Below are 20,742 nucleotides of genomic sequence, written 5' to 3'. Positions count from 1 at the left end.
ATATCCATGAATAAAATTACTGGAGAAACTAAGGGGGTAGGGAAGCAAATGATCAAGGAGACTCTAGCCAGAGTTCGTATTAGAATTTCGAGTACTGTGAAAGGTACCACGTGCCTCATACAGCACGGTAATGATCAGTCCCAGCCTGTGGTTTTATATCTGATCTAAATAAACAAACAAAAAACCCAAACCCGTTGCCGTTGAGTCTATTCTGACTCGTAGCAACCCTGTAAGACAGAGTACACCTGTTCCCATAGGGTTTCCAAGGCTATAAATCTTTATGGAAGCAGACTGCCACAGGCTAGTCCGGAGGAGTGGCTGGTGGGTTTGAACTGCAGACATTTTGGTTAAGAGCTGAAAGCTTAACAACTGGGCCCCCGGGGTTCCACAGCTGAACTAGTTGCAGAAAACCCATAAAATGACTCAGAAGGAAGAGCAACAGCACCAACAGCAATCACCAACAGCAAACTCACACAAAGCTTGTGACAAGGCTGCTAAATTAAGCCAGTTCCAAAATGCAGCTTCCCCTGCTGTTCTGACGGCTCCCCAGGCACCTCTAAAAGCTCTCCTTAAGCGCATGTCATTTATTCAAGCTGCTGACTCCACCAAGCATGCTTCCAGGGGGTTATTTCTTAAAGCACCTAACTCACAACAAAATTCTCAGCAAATACTGGCTTATACCAAAAGCTACTTTTAATCAAAAACTAACTTTCAGTACTGTGAAATTACTTCAACTTTACATCTTGACGTTTCTCTCCTAGAGAAAAAAATCAACCAGTTTAATTTCCCATACCTCTGGGGCATGTTTTTCACTTTGTTACAATTTGTGGGCAAGGATTAAAAAAAAAAGTCAAAGTTAATTTATTTAGCAGATAGAGACAATTTGCTGTAATGACTTTTATGGGGCCACTAAGCAGGTCTCACAGGAGTCCCTGGGTGACATAAACAGTTAAGTGCTTGGCTACGAACCAGAAGTTTGGCGGTTAGAATCGACCCAAAGGCACCTTGGAAGAAAGGCCTGGCGATCTACTTCTGAAAGATCACAGGCATTGAAAACCCCATGCAACACAGTTCTACTCTGAAACGTGTGGGGTCGCCATGAGTCAGAATCGACTGGATGGCCACTGGTTAGCTACTCAGCTCCCACACTTACCTAGGTCACTCACCGTAGTCTCAATCTGACAGGGCTTTTGTGGAGAATTCAGAGACTGTCTAAGGTACTGGACCAGACAAATCCATGGAACTCTTTCAAGTTCCTATGGCTGCCAGGACCAAGAACCATTATATGAAATAGTCATCTGTTTAAGCAATATTTAATGTGCACTTACTATGTGCAATCACTTTAACAATAGCTTCAAAAAAAAAAAAAAACCAAACCCACTGTGTTGAGTCGATTCTGACTCATAGTGAGCCCATAGGGCAGAGTAGAACTGCCTCATAGAGTTTCCAAGGGGCACCTGGTGGATATGAACTGCCGACCTTTTGGTTAGCAACTGTAGGGCTTCTTTGGGAACCCAAAAATCAGAGAGACATGACAAGGGGCTCCTGCTCTTCAAGAGCACACACCTTTTCATCAGGAGCCCACTACACTACTTTTTGTAAGGAGGGAAAAGTAAGGGATGGTTAAAACAGGTATGTTATCCTAAGCTTGAGTTTTATTTTCAAGATCGGACCTGATGTTACGTTTTCCGTGTTAGCACTAGTTTTGCAAGTGTAAAAACGTATTTTGCTACTAATGAAATCCTCTTCCCCCTGAGGACTATGGTTTTGGAAATCAATGTTTTAACTCAATATATTTCAATTTTCCTTTAGAGAAACAGGTATATGTTACAGGCAAAAGCTCAAGGGAAGTTGCTTTCCTGAAAACAGGAGAGAACCAATGATGGACCCTCATTCCAACAATAGCTTTAGTGTCTTTGAAGCATATTCAAGTTGAGGTAGCTCCTGAAAATAAATTTAAATCAATTTCTCTACAGTCTTAAAAATAGCTTTTTTTAAATAGATCTCTTTATATAATTCTCTGGTATCAGGACAATGAAGTTTTGTGGCACTGATATATTAATGAAACCTCTGATGATTTATGTTTACCAATTTACAAAAAGAAGTATACTGGGATTCTAACATGAACACTGATAACTCAACAGCCAGAACCTAACATGTTGCCACTGTGAACTCAGGCTGGGGAAAGAAAATCGAATGGATTTTTAAAAGAGTAAACTGAGCTCATAAGAACATCATCATTTCAAAAAGACTGCCCAGGTATACTTGGTAAAAGAAAAACCAATGTTTAAAAAAAAAATTTAGAAAAGAAGCATTGGAAAAATTAGTTATAAATCAAGTAGCAGATAATACAAGGACACATTTCAGAATAACAGCTCATTCTATCATTGAACACGTCACATTTTACTAGAATGGGTTTCATCTGGTAGTTCAGGAAAAATTACATATACTTTCAAACATCGTGTTCTGGATTGTGGTGAAAACTATGTTTGTACATCACTAGTTTACATGACACACCTCAAGGAGTATCCTGGAATAAATACCAACTATTAACAAGTAGGAGTGTTTCAACAATATCTTTTCTGTATCATGGGATATTTAAAACCCACGTCATGGTTTCATTTGATACTTCAAATGATAGGGGGAATTACTTTAATTTTAAAAATAAGTAAAAATTGACTCTTTTCTCTTTCTAGTTAAATCTGACCCTAACCAAAAACCAAACCCACTGCTGTCAAGTTGATTTCGACTCATAGTGACCCTACAGGACAGAGCAGAACTACCCCATAGGGTTTCCAAGGAGTGCCTGATGGATTCAAACTGCCAACCTTTTGGTTAGCAGCCGAACTCTTAACAACTACACCACCAGGGTTTCCAGTTAAGAAGACAGCCTTGTTAAAATTATTAGCATGAGCCAGAGCATCACATTTCCAATTACATTTTCTTCATCCACAACTAATATGGTAGAAAAAACATGGACTTTTTTTAAACAATAGCTCTAAGTTGACATCCTATCTCTTTTACCAACTAATTTAGTGAACTTAGTAGAGGCACTTCAAATCTCTAAGCTGTAGAATGAAAAATGAGTAATAATAATTTACTAACTGTAACTTAATTATAATAAATAACACTGTACCCCCTAATGTTGTAAGGATGAAAACAGTTAATATATGTAAAATACCTGGGAAGCAATGTTTGATTTTATAAGAAACTGATGCCAATTAAGTATGATTTGCTGAATGAATCATTTTATTTCTCAAAGGAATATTTCAAACTGGTCAAATATTGAAGGGAGATTTAATAACAGAACCAAAGTTCTCAGAGTTTGAAGGAATGTCAAAATTTCAAGTCAAACCTCCTGCCTGCCTTCTGTCATTAAGGAGGTTTTACTTAAGTAGTAACTGAGGTTCAAAGAAGTTAACAATTTGCCCAAGGCTACCTGGCTAGCTCATGGAAGAACAAGGAGTGCCCAGAGTTACCTCTCCTGGTGCAGAAATTCTCTTCAAAACACATTTTAATTAGTTTCAGAGACTAAGAATAAGGTGACATTGTTTATTGTCCTCTGATGAAAATAATTTAAGAATATTTACCATTATCATATTTTTATCTATTAACAAAATGGCAGCTCACATATTTGAGAAAACATAGCTATCGCGAGTGGTTTGGGATGAAAATTTAAAGTTTTTTAGATTTGGCAGGAATAAAGGCGGCTTATGATTGTGTATTTGTGTCAGACTGTTTTCCTACCTTGATTGCAGGTTTTTCCAGCATATCCGGGATGACACTTGCACTTGTTCGGTCCGACACATTCACCGTGTTTGCACTGCGGTTGACACACAGCTGTGAAAAGAGGACATCTTGCATTATTTCTATGCCAGCAGTGCATCAACCAGATAGTATCTCTGCCACGTACAAGTTTGATAATAAAAGAAATAACTTACAACAGAGGAGCAAAAATATATAAAATTACTGTTCCTTCAGCGGTAAGCACTGTCTAAACTACATGTGTTTATGTTTGTATGAATATGCGTGTGCGTGTGTGTGTGTGTCACTTGGGCCTGGAAAATTTGCTAAAACAAAACAGTAAAAACAAAAAATACATATATGTATATAAATATATATATAACTATGCATAAGCATAACTGATGTTAGTCAAAAGTTATAATTTTACAATTACTTGTATCCCTAATTTCAAATTTATTCTCCCAAATACACTTCAAAAAGTAGTTTTATTCCAATGATATTGGATATGTATGAATCCAGATCAATTTCAAGTTAAATTATAAAATAAATATTTCATTGGAAATGGTATCACTAAGTGTGAAGCAAGACAAAATGAAATAAAAACTAAACCTCATCATTTTTTGGAACTTCAGTTTAAGAATACGTCTATCATCTTTATCATCCTTAACTCCAAGGTGCATCACAATTGCTCATCAATCTATAGTGGCTTTTCTATAGTCTATCACAGCAAATACAAAGTTCTCAGTTTGACATTATCCTCTATCAACTAAGTTCTTCTTCCCTGAAGACCTCAGAATGATTTAAAGCATCTCTTGGTCTTTTCATAGGTCTTTACATCCTGCCAAAATATCAGTTAGAATTCATTCTATTTACTCTATACCAGTGGTAAAATGATTTAAAGCATCTCTAAACTAGTGGTATAAAACACTCTATACTAGATTATTAAAATAGTTATGTTTATCTTGTTTTAATAATCAACTGGGTGTGCTTTTGCTCCTCAGGGGACATTTGACAATATCTGCAGATATTTTGGTTGTTGCAACTTGGGAAGGGGTGCTACTGGCAGCATCTAGTGGGTAGAGTCCAGGGATGCTGCTAAACATCCTAAAATGCTCACACTGCCACCTTCACAACAACAAATTATCCAGCCTAAAATGTCATGACGCCAGGATTAATAAATCTTGCTCTATTGCAAATATGTGCAAAGTACTTTGTCATGTACTACAAGAGATGAAAAAGAGTTATATAGCATGGTCATTGGTCTCAAGGAGTTTACAATCTAGATGAAGAGAGAAAACAATCACGTATTTTTAACTCAAGTCAACATTTATTTATGAGCAAAACAGATGGCACATATATGTGAAGAAATTGTCAAATGAGAAAATCCATATGGATTTGTACAGAAAGCCTTGTACAAGAGGACTGAGTTGGATCTTAAAGCATGGGTAGACAGAGAAGGGAAAAGAATATTGCAGTGCCATGGATTGCTTTTGTGTGGTCTTTCTAGCCATGGTCTTGTAACTTCCACCCAAGTGATTGGGCGGGACTGTAAAGATATGGTAATGGTGGCCCACCAAAGGGATTGGTCAATTTTGCCATCCCACTGGGGTTGAGGTGAGCCATCCCAGAGGTGGGAGAGAGAGAATCCCACCACCACCAAGGAAGAACAACCAGGAGCCAGCAAGTCCTTTAGACCCAGGATCACTGCACTGAGAAGCTCCTGGACCCAGGAGACAGACAGAAAGCTGTAACCCTGAAGATGCTGAGAAGCAGTGGCAGGAGAGGCCTGGCAGCAGAAGATGGCACAGTGGGCTTCCCAGCACACAGAGATTGAAAGCTGAGTACCTTTGGGCAGAGGCCTAGGGCTAGAGAGAGGTGTGCCTGCGAGCACAGCTGAAAAGAGGCTAACCTGACAGAAGAACTGTATTCTGAGTGTTCCTGAGCCTGGATTGTAACTGTTACTTCCCTAATAAACCCCAAAATCATGAGTACTGTCTGTGAGTTGTGTGTGGCCATTGCAATGAATTATTGAACTCAGTAGAGAAGTACAGAGTGCTGTGGGAGGGATGGTTGGTGTCAGAATTGGTAAAGATGGCAAAGAGAAGGCATGTCTGACCCCCACCTCATAGGAATCATCCTTGGGTTGTTGACCTTGATTCTCCTTCTCCCTGGTGAAGTTAGAGGAGCACAGTCTGCCTCCATGCCATTTTTATAGTTGGTGTTAAAAGTGGTATTCTTTGCAATGGCTCCAGACTCATGGAAGCATGCACTTTGTAAGAGAAAGAACGAAGGGGCTTGGGAAGTGAAACTTTAGATGCCTGGATGGTTGCTTTGGTTGTTGTTGCCTGTAATGACTGAAGGAAAGGTTATGCTGCAGCTGAGGGGAGAAAAGCCCCACCTGGAGTGGCCTGGGGCAAAAGCCAGGCCAGATAAGCAGGATGATTGATAGGGGGCCAGGATCTCTGGTTCCACCCAGTCAGAGGCCCAAGGCCATATGCATATGAATGGGAAGATAGTAAGGTGTAGGGAAGATAGTTAAGGTGTAGAGAAGAGAAGATGCAACTGGAATGTTTTAAAAAGCATTATGTATTTAGGATTATGTGTTTATCTGAATGTACTATGGATATGAATGTTTCTCCCACATACTGTTGTAAAGCAGACCTAAATATATGGTAGAAATGAACACTGCGTATTATAGATTACAGAAAGCGTGTAACTCCACCTTCAGCCAATACTTGACTGGATATGCTAAAAGGGGAACTAGGATGTGCTCAAGGGAAACACACTCTGTTTGAATACAGTAGCCCTGTGTATAGAGCCCTGTGTATAGGTAGAAAACCAGAGCGCCACCCAGATTTGCATTTGAAAAGACATGTAGAACCACCCAGCACTGGAGATTTGCATTTGAAGGGAGGACCTGCAGAAGGAAAAAAATTGACTGTTTTGCTTTTTGATTCCAAGCAAGTGGTTTGTTGTTGGATGCATTGAGGCAGTAAAAGTCAGTGCCCGTCAAAAGGAACCGCCTTACAGGACTGGAAGTTAAAGGGAGCTGGAGAGCAGACAGCTTGGTCTGCTTGCTTGTGGTGGCTACCTGGGTCCACTCAAAGAGTGGAAGTGGGGGAAGAGCAGCAATGAAGAGACGGGCTGAGTCTGGACATGTTCCAACAATGTCAACAATGGCGCCGAGTTTTGAAGCCCTTGACACTTGCTCCTTCCCATATTAGCTCTTGCTGTTCTCCAATCTGGGATATGATCCCAATTTCCTCTCTGACAATTCTCAAACATTGTTTTCTTCAAAACGTTAACATTCCCGTAAAACTGATGTGCATACTACTCTTGTTTTCTCACTGAACTCTCATTAGCCCTTCCTTCACCTGGTATTCCACAGGTCTGATTTGCCAAGTACACTGTCTAGGCCTTTCTTGCTTGTTTGCTTGTCACCCCAAACTGGATCCTGCCCTCCTACTGATCCTTAGTGCTGCTCGGTAGGTTTTAATTAAAAAGCTTGCAGAAAGAAAGGATGAGCAGAGTGTAAATGGTAAAGAAATGTACTTGGAAAACTTTTAAAGTCTGATTTTAGACATGGCATCAAATTCAAAGACAAGCAATTTTGTTCAGATCTGCAAAAAGAAATTAACTATCCAGGAGAGCCTTACAATATTACTCTTCAGTCGATTATATCTCTGATAGATGGTTTATATGCAGTTTTAAAAACAGGGCCTAGAAACAATTCTTTGTGACTCCAGGCCCTATAAACAAGAAATAAAAAAATTTTAAAGTGTTAAGAATTAAAAAATCTTAATTTAAAATCTGAATACAACCTGAATACATTCAGCATTGCTGAGGCACCCAATGTTATATTTAAAAAGAAACGGCAAACATCTCAAAATAATTAAATACAAGTCAAATCATTTAACAACCCCCACCCCCGCCAAGAATTTTTAGACTTTAAAGATACCTCTTAAAAATACAAAAAGAGTAGTTTAGAAAATATCACTTAAAAACATGAAAAGGCTTATTTAGGAGAAGCACTTTTTGAAACAATTCAACTCGAAGCTCCCAGTCTGCACTGCCATTTGAACTCCCTGACCAAATTAATGAACATTCATTTATAGTGCTTTTAGGTGCTCTATGGAAGAAAAGTTTTTATTGTCCCCCTTCTTTCTTTATTGTTTGTTCTCAGTGGGCGGCCTAATCTTGGGCACATCAAATGTATACATACCAAGAGGTCAAGACTGTTAATGTTTCTTACATGTTTATGGAGTCAGTATCTTACATTGCTATTTGCACTCTGAAAATCAGTTCAAGTAACCAACCACACTTAGATTAGCCAACAGCTATTAAATGTGAGAGTTTTTATCATCTTTTTTTTTTTTTTTCTTTCTTTTTACAAAAAGAAAACTCCTTGGAAAATGCTGAACAACAACATTTTGTCCTATGATTTTGCCGGCATTATGTCGGGAACTGAATTCAATAAACATGTACTGAACATTTGGTATATACCAAGCACTCTACTAGGCAAATCTGGTGGGATGAGAGAGTCACAGAGGAGATGAAACATTAATTGTGAAACTATAATATTTTGGCCAAATCATGACAAGAGTTATGAGGGAGAGATGAGAGAGCAGGGTAGAGGCCGTGTACCGACTGACGGCAGGTCCTAGAAAGGCTTCATGTAGGAACTGTGACCTGAGGAACACCTTAGAGCTAAGAGGCAGACAGTGAGGATGGGAGACAAAAGTCTTTCAGAAATGAGCAAAAATGGGGGGCATGAAATGATGAGTGTGCTAGTGTGCTAGTGGGGCTTCCGTGCAAAGGTGCTTATAAGAGCAGTTAAGACTGAGAGAAAAGCCAGGACCAGATCATAAAAGACCAGTAGAAACTGCTGGATACTCACCAATTTTTGTTTCTCTTCTTCTTTACAACAGAATGGCTTTTTATTTATTTATTTTTTTAAGTGGGTATGAGTTAGCAATGGAAAACTACTTTTTCTATCCTCTCTGGTAGATATGGGTAGCCATGTGACTAAACTTTGACCAGTGGCATGTAAGCAGAATATATTGGGTTAAATAGTGTCCTCTGAAAATTCATGTCCACCCAGAACCTGTAAATGTGACCTTATTTGGAAACAGTCTCTTTGTAGATGTAATCAAGTTAAGATGAGGTCATACTGAATTAGGGTGGGCCCTAAATCCCATATGACTGGTATCCTTATCAAAAGAGGGAAATGTGAACACAGACACACAGGGGAGAAGGTCATGTGAAGATGGAAGCAGAAAATGAAAGGATGTATCTAAGGAACATGAAGGATTGCCGGCAGCCACCAGAAGCTAGAAGAGAAAAAGAAGGGCTTTTCCTAGAGCTTTTGAAGGAGGATGGCCCTGCCGACACTTTGATTTTGAACTTCAAGTATCCAGAACAGCGAAGGAATACATTTCTGTTGTTTTAAGCCACCCAGTTTGTGGTACAGTGTTATAGCAGCCTTGGAAACTAATATATAGAAGTTACTGGGTGGAGCTTTTGGATTGCTACTTAAAAAGATGGCTAACTAGTATGGCTTTGTATGTCTTCTTGCCTGGAATGCACAAGTAATAGCTGAAACTGCAGTAGCCACTTCATCAGCAGGAGGTGATTTAAGAACGGAAGGAGGGTGGAACAAAAAGTCACAATATTAATTGCCATGCTAGCAATTCAGCACTGTTCTCAGTGTCACTGCAACTCGCAGCCAAATGCAATTACTAGCTGACGGCCCTTGAAGTGCAATCTGGACTTTAGTCTGTGTTTGATATCAAACTGATATTGCTGAAAGGTTTTCTTAGAAGTGTTACGAGTAGATTCTAATACAGAAATACAACTTGTCAAATTTATTTTAGATTTTCCATACCATAGAGTTATGGGAGTATATAAAGAACTTCATTTCTACATCTAAGGAATTTCTTGGAATTGGTAAATGCCTTAAATGCAGCCCTGGATAAATGCATTATCACTGTTAAGTCATTCAGCATCAGTAACCCATATAAGAAAGTACATGCCTATACTGAGACGAGAGAAACATGATTTCCAACTTCCTTCTAACTTGGTCCACCTTCTGATAACCCATTCCACTGTAACGTGAGCTCTCAGAGGCCAGCACAAACCAGCCTTTACAACCTGCATTACTCTGTGGATAGCTAGTCAGCAAACAAATGGATAAGTGGTCTGTTTTTAGAGGTCCATTTTAGATTGATCTTCTAAAATCATAAAAAAAAATAGATGATACACCTGCTTTAGAGGAGCAATGCACCGAATGGTGCTACAGGTTAATCAGCAAGAGCAGAATTGCCTCTTTCACCTTCACACAGATCAAGGAAAGGAGGTTTTGGGCCTTTCCTGATAACTCACTATCCTCTGTATCCACACACAGTTTGGCCTTTCAGTAAATAAAAGCCAGTGAGGTCACAAATTGTCAATGAATGATAGATTTTTTTTTTTAAATGGGTTGCCAGAAGTAAACCCAAATGGGCAAAGCACACTCAGAAAACTTGCCCTCTAACATCCCTGCAGCAGAACATCCAAAATGTCCTTAAAATAACCTCTAAGTCATTGTTTTAACTAGAAAAAAGAAACAAGTCTTAACCGGGCAAGTGTAGCTCTTTAATGTCATAGATCCGAACGTCTTCTGTTTGACCGCAATCTAAAATTTTACATTTACAAGTTCATTGTAACTGATAAGACAGTGGTTCTGAGAGTTGGACAATGTTTTCTAACTCTGATATAAGTAGTGAGTTATCAAATAAGTTAGGGAAAATGAGGTCTGTATAACGTCTCTTATGTAAACGAATCACAACGAGAGTCAAGTGCCAACATTTAAAAAAAATAAAGACAAGTTCAGATGCCCAAGCAGATGGTGGCTCTAGAATATGACAAGGGAAACACCAACCCAGCCTCAGGTGTTGTTAATAACTTGAGAAAGATTTTCTTAATGCAAGTCTAAGATTGTCTCTGGAGGCCTAAGAATCATGTGTAATTTCTGCTGTCTACATCATGTTGTAGGTATATCTGGTTATTCAGACATGGCACCACTAAAAGCAGGACAAAAAACCTTCTCCCCCAGGGTATGTAACTGAGAAACAAAGGGGACAGAGAAGCAGGCAAGGGCAGGGCAGGACAGTGAATGGATAGATACAAAATTGGGAAATTTCAGAGAGCTTTCAGTACAAGTAGAGAGCTTCAAAGAACTCAGAGATGATGGACAACCTCATGTGAAGGGAACAGGAAAATATAATAAGAAATATCACCATGATGTGATTTTGGCCTTGAAGAGGGCAAGCTGCTGAAAAGAAGAACGAAACAACTCACTCTGTATTAATGAGACCTGGGAGGAACACAGGTAGAATTTCATAAGTCTCCACTGGAAAGCACCTTGAGTCACTGCATATCACAGGTAGAACAAAACTCAGAGGAAAGAATTCGACCATCCAAGATCTCCAGAAGAAAACAACTCTCCAACTTTCTCTAATATCCTGGATTCTAGTCGTCAGATACAAAGGAATTACCCTATGCTCAAATCTAAATTCCTGCCGCAGTAAAAACCGAAACGAAAGTGTCTCTTTGCTTGTTATTGTTGTTTAAAATACCACCTATTAAATGCTCTCATGAATACAGAACTCAAAACCATTTCATATGACTGATTAAATTTAGTCTCACAATACCCGTATGCGGCAGGCGAGAGTCAGGAATTATCCCCCATTTTACCAGCAGACAAGTGAACCCAAAAAAGGTTAAGCAGCTTGCTCGATCTCAGTAAAAATTTCTTATCCAAGTTCCATGCTCTATCCACTAGTTCCTCTGGTTGTCAGAAAAAGACCAGAAAGACCAGCATTTTGAGTGGATTTGGGAGAGAGAGAGTGAGATTATAGTAAAACACTAAGCAGCAAAGGATGGGAGGGGTAGAGAATATCAACAGTGATGAAAGGCATGAAGGTATTTAAATTACATTTTCAGTAAGGAAAAGCTGCAATTAAGAACACAATCTACGATTGAAAACAATCAAAGTAACCTTGCCAAAATGTTTTAAAATAAATCTCTTTGTTGCCTGTTTTATATGAATGCTGGCTTATGAACCATTAATGAAGTATAAGATTTTGTCTATTCAGAAGTATTGCTACATCCATCAATGAATTATTATTCTTATTTTCCTTCAAGGCTCATATTTTATCTGACATTATTGTCATTAAGAACTTCACTAACCGTAAAGTAGAGCCAAATACTGTCAATCAGTCAATCGGTAATTTACAGCATGAAGTTAAATAAAGATTTGTAGCCCTAATGGTGCACTGGTTAAGAGTTTGGCAGCTAACCAAATGGTCGGCAGTTCGAATTCACCAGCCGCTCCTTGGAAACCCTATGGGGCAGCTCTACCCTATCCTATAGGGTCACTATGAGTTGGAATCAACTCGATGGCAAAGGGTTGGCTGGTCCATACAGTGTCTGGCAGGAGTTTGTCTGACAATAATTTACTGTGTTTTTGTCTTTGTTTGGGAGCATCAAATTCAGACAAATTCTCAAGTACTTATTTTATGTCTCACTACTTAACTATTAATTCCTGAAGTAATACAAGGGAAAATAAGTGATTGCATTTGCATATTTGAATCTCAAGCCAACTTTTATTTATCACCATTAAGCACTATACCTTTCCACTTAAAAAAATCTTCCTCTGAATAGTACTGTCATTTATAATTTACTTGGAATTTGAACTAACTGTTTTCATTGCAATATAAACGTGGAATTCATATTAATTAATAAGCGTTACTACTTCTTTGGAAGTGCAAACTAATGTTTATTTTTAAAGTAGGGTAACAGTAGCAATGAGCATACCTAGTCCCAGATCTTTGTTTACAAATACCATTCCCCAATGAGAAGAATCAGGGCTGGGGCAGGGAGGCTGGAATATTTTGCTCTGGCAGAAAGCAAGGAGATAGTCAAAGAATGATGGGAACACGTGAAAAGGACATAGGCGCTGGCGTGGAGGAGCTCCCGCTGGCCAAATCTGGGACAATTTGAGCATCAAGAAGAAGAAGAATAGCAATTGAATTTTAAAAATCCATGGGTCCAAAGTGACTGAAGAAAGGAGGGGGATGAGCTTGTTTTTAAGAAGAATGCCAACTAACACGTAGAAAGAATAACAGAATTTGAAAAGAAGTATTTTGCAACCATCACTGAAGTATCTGATTTGAGCAAAGATTATCCATAGATATTAAAACTTTCATTGGCTGAAAGTTTGTTGGGAAATTGGATATTCAAGTAATCTCAATGTATCACCTCAGAGATTACTTACAAATTACAAAGAGAAGAAGGTGCTTTTTCAGTAGAAAAATCTGGTAGACTAAACCAAGTTATCAAATTTAGCATCATCAATAATGGAACACTCTGACTTTATGTGTAATGGGAATACTGTAACATATCATTGCTTATATAAAACTCTTGCAAAAAAAAAAAAAAAAAGGCTTAATCTGAATCTAATGAGGAGAAAACCACAGATCAATTTAGACTGTGGAACATTCTACCAACCAACTGGCCCAGACTCTTCAAAAATGTCATTGTCAAGAAGCAAAAAAAAAAAAAGTGTATCAAAACTTATTCTAGATTAAGGAAGAAGATCAAAAAGGTATGTTAACTAAATTCAGTATCTATTGTTAATTGGATCTGTGTCAAAAAGAAAAAAAATTATAAAACCCATTACTGGGACAACTGGGTAAATCTAAATATGGACTGTTTATTAAATAAAATTATAGTAACGATGTTAAATTTTGTGTGGTTTGTAGGTAAATGTCCTATTCTTAGGAGTTGTATGAAGTATTTAGACATAAAGTGTCACTATGTCTGCAACTTTCTTTCAAATGGTTCAGCAAAGTATATATACATACACATACCTGTACGTGTGTGTATATACATATCTATGTATATATACAGAGAGAGAGAAAGCAAATGTGCAAAATGTTAACAGTTGCAGATTTGTAGATAGAGTATGTGGGTGTATACTGTTCCTGTTCTTTCAACTCTTCTGTGGATCTGAAAATTTTAAAATACAAAAATAGGAAAAATTTATAAACTCAAATAAGAGAGTATGCATACCTTGACAAACATTATTATTTAACTTGTGAGCGTTGTTCACTTATCAAAACACTTTAGACAAGGGGGTGACAGCACATATACTGGGGTTTGAGTCCCAGCTCCACCATTTAGGAAATGTGTGGTCTATGCACATCACTCAGCTTCTCTGTACTCTCAAATGGAGATCATAGGATGAACCATAAGAAGTTGCCAGCATTGCCATTTTTTTACTTAAAAAATGGTGAATCCACATGGTTCATACCTACCTGTAGGGTAACTGGGAGGATTAAATGAGAAAATCCAAATAAAGCACTTAGAACAATGCCCATTTCATAGCAAGAACTCAATAAAATGCTAGCGGCAACGAGGATTATGAGGATGGCAAAGAGGAGAAGCCTCAGTGTCTAAGGCACTGTATTACCAACTGGGGATAAAAAGATGCAGAAGAGACCAAGCCCTCATCCTCAGGTAGGGAAGTCTAATAAGGACAGACAGAAGTAAGCAAAGAGGTTTCAATAACAGATGTATGTAAAGGATTCAGAAGAGGAAGTGATCAATTACACAGGTTCGGAAGAGTTAGAAAAAGCTTTAGAGAGGAAGTAGTGCTAACAAAATATCTTTCAAAAAAGAAAATTTACAAGTCATCTGATTTCACGATATAAGAATTCATCAGGAAACACGGGAACACATTACGGTATTTCTTTTAGTTGAAGATTATCACATTTGTTTTAGCTGAAGATATAATGCTCTATTTTGGGGCAGGCTTAGTCAGCAACCATCACAAAAGGCCAAAAAATATCAATGTAACCATCATCACCTCCTGCAGCACCCCAAATCCCTATGTTTTAAGGAGTCCCTGGTATACAATGAGTTGAGCCATGAATAAAGGTGATGGTTGAACAACATAATGAACATAATTGATCCCAGAACTGTACATGTAAACCCAAATCAATCCAAACCCACTGCTGTCGAGTCGATTGTGACTCATAGCGGGCCCTACAGGACAGAGGAGAACTGCCCCATAGGGTTTCCAAGGCTGAAATTTTTACAGAAGCAGACTGCCGCAAAATGGCTGGTGGGTTCGAACCACCGACCTCTCGGTTAGCAGCCAAGTGCTTTAACCACTGTGCCACCAGGGCTCCTCAATACAGGTGGAGATTGTTGAAATGTCAAATGTTTTGTTACATATATATTTACCACAATTTAAAAAAAAAGGGAATTAACTTTATGACTGTGCATAGACTGATGATGTGAGGTGTTTGTCAGCTTGGCCTTCTGACTTTTTTTTAAAGGAAAACATTAATTATTCCACATTTATCCGATGAAGAACTTTATACAAAATTTTGGAAACAAACTAAATGTACATCAGTGAGGGATTGGTTAAATAAGAGATGACACAACCGTCTTCCTGCCTTCAGTACTGTGACAACTGAATCCAGGCCTGAATTGCCATTAGAGGGATCGCACGAACCCACTCATTCATTGGCTCCCCAACGCGTTTAGTTAGATCATCAAACTAGTTCAAACTCTTGATACTGCATTCAGCACCACATTTCCTGATCTGCCTCTTCCCTATTTCACAAATCTCATCTCCAGTCATACCCACAAATATACTAACTAATTTTTCAGAAAATAACACACTCTCTAACACTGCCACACTCCTACATGGAATGTCATTTTTCCCCTCATCGGCTGGACTAGTATCTAGACAGGCTTCAATACTCAGCTTAAACATTATCATCTCCAAGATTTCCTTTAGCCCCTTCTACTGTGTCTGTGGTCCTCCCCAGTGCTCTCATGAGCCTCAGTGCATACCTCCATCATAAATTATAGATATGTTCATACTTCTATATACATACATCACACCGTATCGTCATAGTTATTTTTCTTATCTAGCTCCCCCACTACACTGTTAGCTCTTTAAATACACAGTGCCTGCTTTGAAATAGCTTACAGTCTCCTGACAAAGACACACATGACAGGTGTACAAGGTATAAAAGGAATACAGAAGGAATTTCTACGCAGGGAGGCAGGAATAGGAAAGATGCCAAGAAAGGCTTTGAAGAGGAAGTGTGAGTTGAATCTTAAAGGATGGAATTCACCATGTGGATGGATGAAGGGCCCTTCCTCGAAATGAGCAGCATAAGCAAAGCCAAAAAGGTATGAAGCAGCAGAGGGTATTTAGAAATGCAAGGACAGCCCACTGTGGTTAAGCCCATATTTAAAAAAAAAAAAAAAAAAGTTTTTCAAAGATAAGAGAGTTGCCAGTCTAAACAGCCTTATATTCAAAGAACTGGGATTGTATCTGCAATTGCAAACAATAAATGGATTTTAAGTAGGAGATGACACAATCGGATTATATTTTGTTTTCATGCATGTAAGTTGATTTTTTTTTTAGAACCTCAATCAAGAGTGAAGATCTAAGATACGTAATAAGGTCATAAGATAGGCATATAAATTAAATGCATTCATTTCACCAGTAAATTATCGTTCCTGAAGTGCCTGGTCCTCACATATTCAAAAGTGTACTGAACTGAACTGGACTAGGCATTGCAAAGCTATTATATACTGGATATAATGATGCATAAGACACAGTCCCCACCTTCAAGAAACTAACAGGCCAGCAGAACACATGATACAGGTCCACTGATAACTACAATATAGGGGAAAATGGATAGATTCCATGCAAGTGTTAACAATTAAATGTAGAGAACGGAGAGAAGAATTCCTGCTAAAAAAAAGTCAGGAAGGTCTAGGGGAGAGAAGGTGGCATTTGAGCTGGGGCTTGAGGCAGGGCTGAATTTCAATGTGTTTAGCTGGGGCTTGAGGCAGGGCTGAATTTCAATGTGTTTAGCTGGGAGAAAATTCAAATTTAAAAAATAAGTGTGGTCATTCATTCCTAACAATGAGTTGCTTTCAGTAGAATATTTGCTTTGAGTTAGAACTGATAGTGACATAAACAAGGAAAAAGTCAACCAAATGGGGAAAAAGACAAAGTTTACATTGGGTAGTTTCTTTTTTTCAGCCCTTGATATAAATGTTTGTTGAATTATTAGTTTCTTTCAATCATAGGCCAATATGGTAAACTGGAAAGAATTTTTTTTTCAAGAATTTAAAATTATTAGATAACTCTGCAGTAGACTTGCAATGTTTTACCTACCCCACATTTTTCTGACACTGTTTCAAATTGATCCTCCATGGAGGTAGTCGTGGCAATGACCAACGCTGACTGAAGTTGATGAAGGCGAAGGAAAGTTTGAGTGGCAGAGTGGTGGTGAGATCATCAGATAGTAGCCTGTGCCCTGCTTAGATCTCACCCCTGAGCTCCAGATCCCAGAATCCAAGCACAAATCAGACATCTCCACTTAAAAGTCTCATAAACACTTCAAACATACATGCCCAAAAGAAGTCATCGTCCACACCCTCTCTTGTGATCTCTGGCTCACTGAGTGATACACCAGAAACCTGGGAGTCATGAGTGATTCCTCCATCTTTCTCACTCCCCACAACCACCACCACCATAGGCGCCACTTTGTTGAATGTGAACAGGAACCAGTTACTGAACAAAGTGCATTGTAAGTATTTTCTCATTTGATCCTCATTAAAGCCCTATGAGGTAAGATGCTTACCTACATTTTACCAAAAAAAGGAAGCTAAAGCTCAGGTTGGATAAGTTTATCAAAAACACAGCTCATAGTGGCAGCCAGGTGTACCTGTCTGCCAAGCCCATGTTCCCCACTGCTGTCCTACACGATAAGTTGATCCATCCTTTCTTTTTACTATCTTTCAATCCCTACTCTTCTGTTTGCTCTCACCACGACTACTTAAGATCAAGCCTAATTTCTCACCAGGTTTACTGTAACAGTCTCCAGTCCTGAGCCTCAAATGTCCATTCCCCACATTGACAATAATGAATATGTTCAAAAACTCGCCTCAGAACTTTAAATGCCTATAAGTCCCAGGCATTCCGCCCTGGAGGAAATGAGTGCCCTGGTGAAATGGGGCACATGCTAAACAGCTCTCCAGTCCACCTATGCCTTGCAGCACTGCAGAGCTACTGATTGTTCAAGAAAAGCCTGAACCTGCAAACTATTTATAAAAATGTTAGAACTACCCATATGGTTTTCTTGGCTGTAATCTTTATGGAAGCAGATCACCATGTCTTTCTCTCGTGGATCCTCTAGGTGGATTCAAACCACCAACCTTTTGGTTAGCAGCCCAGAGCTAACATATACAGTGAAATATAATGCATTGTATTATGTAATTTGATTGTGTAATTTTCCTGCTTTGAATATTTACAATGGTCCTCTATAATTTTCAAATAAAGGCTAACCTATTTCACGTAACATCAAAGGCCTTCCATGAGTCAGTCCATTCCTACTTCTCCCACCACATCTCTCATGAGAGGCCCTTCAAACATATACACCACTGCCAAATTGAGCTTCTTACATTTTCTGGGATGTGTCCCTTCACTCTCACTTCTGAGCTTTTAATGCTCTTTTCTGTTTGCCCAGGCTGCCCTTACCTTGACTTGCTTATCCCTCGCGATTTGGCTGCACCATCAAAACTCCATCACTCTTGCTATGGGATATGTCACCCTCAGATATGCTCCTGCGGTATCCTATACCAAAACACACCTGTATCAAAACACACCTCATGACCACTGTCATCATCTGCGGTCCTTAAACACTGACAGTGATACTAATACCAGAGCTTCATTCTTACTGTGGTGATATCCACAGTGCTTGGCCCAGGACCAAGCAGGTAATAACACTCAATAAATATCTGCTGAATGAACGAATCAACTGAATACCACTGCATGCATGAAGTCTTCCCTTATCTTCCTCAGCAGGAAATGATTCTTCTCCAAACTCCCTCAATTCTTTATCCCTAACTTTTTCATACTCCAGATTCATGGAAGGAATAAGAGCCAACCATCTTATCAAATTGAGCTCTTGGCAATCAAGGGTCCATGTTTTAGTAATTTTTGTGTCTCTCCCAGAACCTAACTTAGCTCCTTGCCCTTATTAAGCTCTCAAATGTCTGTTAAATAAATCACAAACTTAAAAAAAAAAAACCCAAACCTTTTGCCATTGAGTAAATGCTGACTTCTAGTGACCCTATAAGACAGAGCAGAACTGCCCCATAGGGTTTCCAAGGAGCAGCTGGTGGATTCGAACTGCCAACCTTTTGGTTAGCAGCCTAGCTCTAAACCACTGCACCAACAGGGCTCCAAATAAATCACAGTAACTCTAAATGTTAAAAGTCTAGAATTCAATTCTATTTCATTCCAATTCCTTTTTCAACTGCAAACACTGTTGGGTAAACAAAACTGTACTCTACTCTGAGGCTCATACAGGAATATTAGTTATTAGCAAAGTCCAGGCAGATTGGTTCAGAAACACAGACAAGGATCCAGTGAAAGTTTTATTTCAGAAATGAATAATTTGAGGATTTTTCTACTTCCAAATGCTTATTTCCAGAGGATATATTTCCAAGGATATATTTATTAAATGCTATACTATATAACCTATGATAAACCCTAGTAAAACACTACTCAGAGTTCTCCGTTTGCATTCTGTATATCGTCCACACATTAACAACAAAGTTTCTATCAAAAACTGTTTTGCACATGGCACTCTAGTTCAGGCCAGCAACAGGCTTGCAAAATAGGCCCAAGGATCAGAAAATTGTAGCTCAGAAATTTAAATAAAACATTTAGTATCTCATAGCTGATAGGTGACAGGAATACAGGTATGTTGGTGACAAATTACACATTCATCTCGTCCCTTGTTGTTGCCTCCCTCCCTAACCCCAGCCACACCACTGATAGTTAGCCTCCTAACTGCTCGCAATTATAAGGTACCTGTGCTTTGATTTTGTAAGTTTACCTGAACAAAGAAATTCCTTAAATTTTATTTCTAGCACAAGAAATTTTGTTCCCAAATGTTTTTACTAAAATCCTACCTTAAAAAGATTTTCTATGACATGAGATAGTATCTTTCACTGGTCACTTTTCAAGTACATTGGCTTTTTGGCACAAATTCCACAAAACATAAGAATTTCACATATTTCATCCAAAATTTCTACTAAAGTGTCATAAGGGTGATTTGTTAATTAACATTATTCACATCCAAGGATATTTTAAATAAAGAACACTTTATACACCAAACGATGGCATAAATACTCAGAGGTGCTATTATAACATCCTGTATAATATCTTATACAATAAGATTTTTTATTGTATAATATCTTATACAATAAAAATATTTCTTACCTGAATTGCTCCATGGAGAATTAATGAATATGAGATACAATTCCCTCAGGTTAATCATAGTCTGGTGTTAGTAATTTCATTTGGTGGATTTTGTTTTTTTATATTTGCTTCTCTAAGTATTAAAAATATAAACTGTCCTTTAGATTAGGATGGAGGTCAATGTATTAGACTCATAAAACAGGAGAAAGAAATTAGAAACTGAAAGGGAAAAGTTTACTGTAATAACTGAATTAAAATTAACTTAGTATAATCATGAAGAGAATAAGCGTATGTTTAGGAATATAGTTTTCACCTCCCCCCAAAAAAGCAACTCAAAAATACAACTAATGTTAAGTTTTATTTATAGTTTTGAAAGTTATTATTTAGAAGTTATGCCTTTCAAGACATAGATTAGCCAAAATTATTTCAAGAAATATGTTCGTCTAACCTTTGAGCTGGCACCTTATCCTGGCTATTCTCTGCCTTAAGACGTAGAAAGCTGCAAAACAAATGTCCAAAAAAAGAAATTCCAGATCTTTTCTCTGTAACGAGGCTGGACTTGGGTATTTATCAACTTGTTACATTCCCGGAGACTTACACATATTCAACTTTCAGTGCTTTTCTGAAACAAAAAAAAAATCTAGGACATG

At 38.3% G+C, this 20,742-nt stretch overlaps 1 protein-coding gene across 6 annotated transcripts in view; it reads right to left on the bottom strand.

The window, feature by feature from the left end:
* NPNT (nephronectin) overlaps positions 1–20,742 on the bottom strand; it is an 80,217-nt gene that overhangs the window by 40,663 nt on the left and 18,812 nt on the right. For 4 of the 6 annotated variants that reach the window (XM_004380212.1, XM_004380208.1, XM_004380211.1 and 1 more), the window contains exon 4: positions 3,748–3,840. In XM_004380212.1, the coding sequence (XP_004380269.1) occupies positions 3,748–3,840 (93 nt within the window). Of the gene's footprint in view, positions 1–3,747; positions 3,841–20,540; positions 20,592–20,742 lie in introns of all 6 variants that reach the window. The other 2 variants (XM_004380209.1, XM_023734771.1) reach the window with 1 other exon arrangement.

Source organism: Trichechus manatus, unplaced genomic scaffold (assembly GCF_000243295.1).
Source record: "Trichechus manatus latirostris isolate Lorelei unplaced genomic scaffold, TriManLat1.0 scaffold00071, whole genome shotgun sequence".
Lineage (NCBI taxonomy): Eukaryota > Metazoa > Chordata > Mammalia > Sirenia > Trichechidae > Trichechus > Trichechus manatus.
Note: the sequence above shows the minus strand (reverse complement) of the source record. Positions and strands in the feature narration are given on the sequence as shown.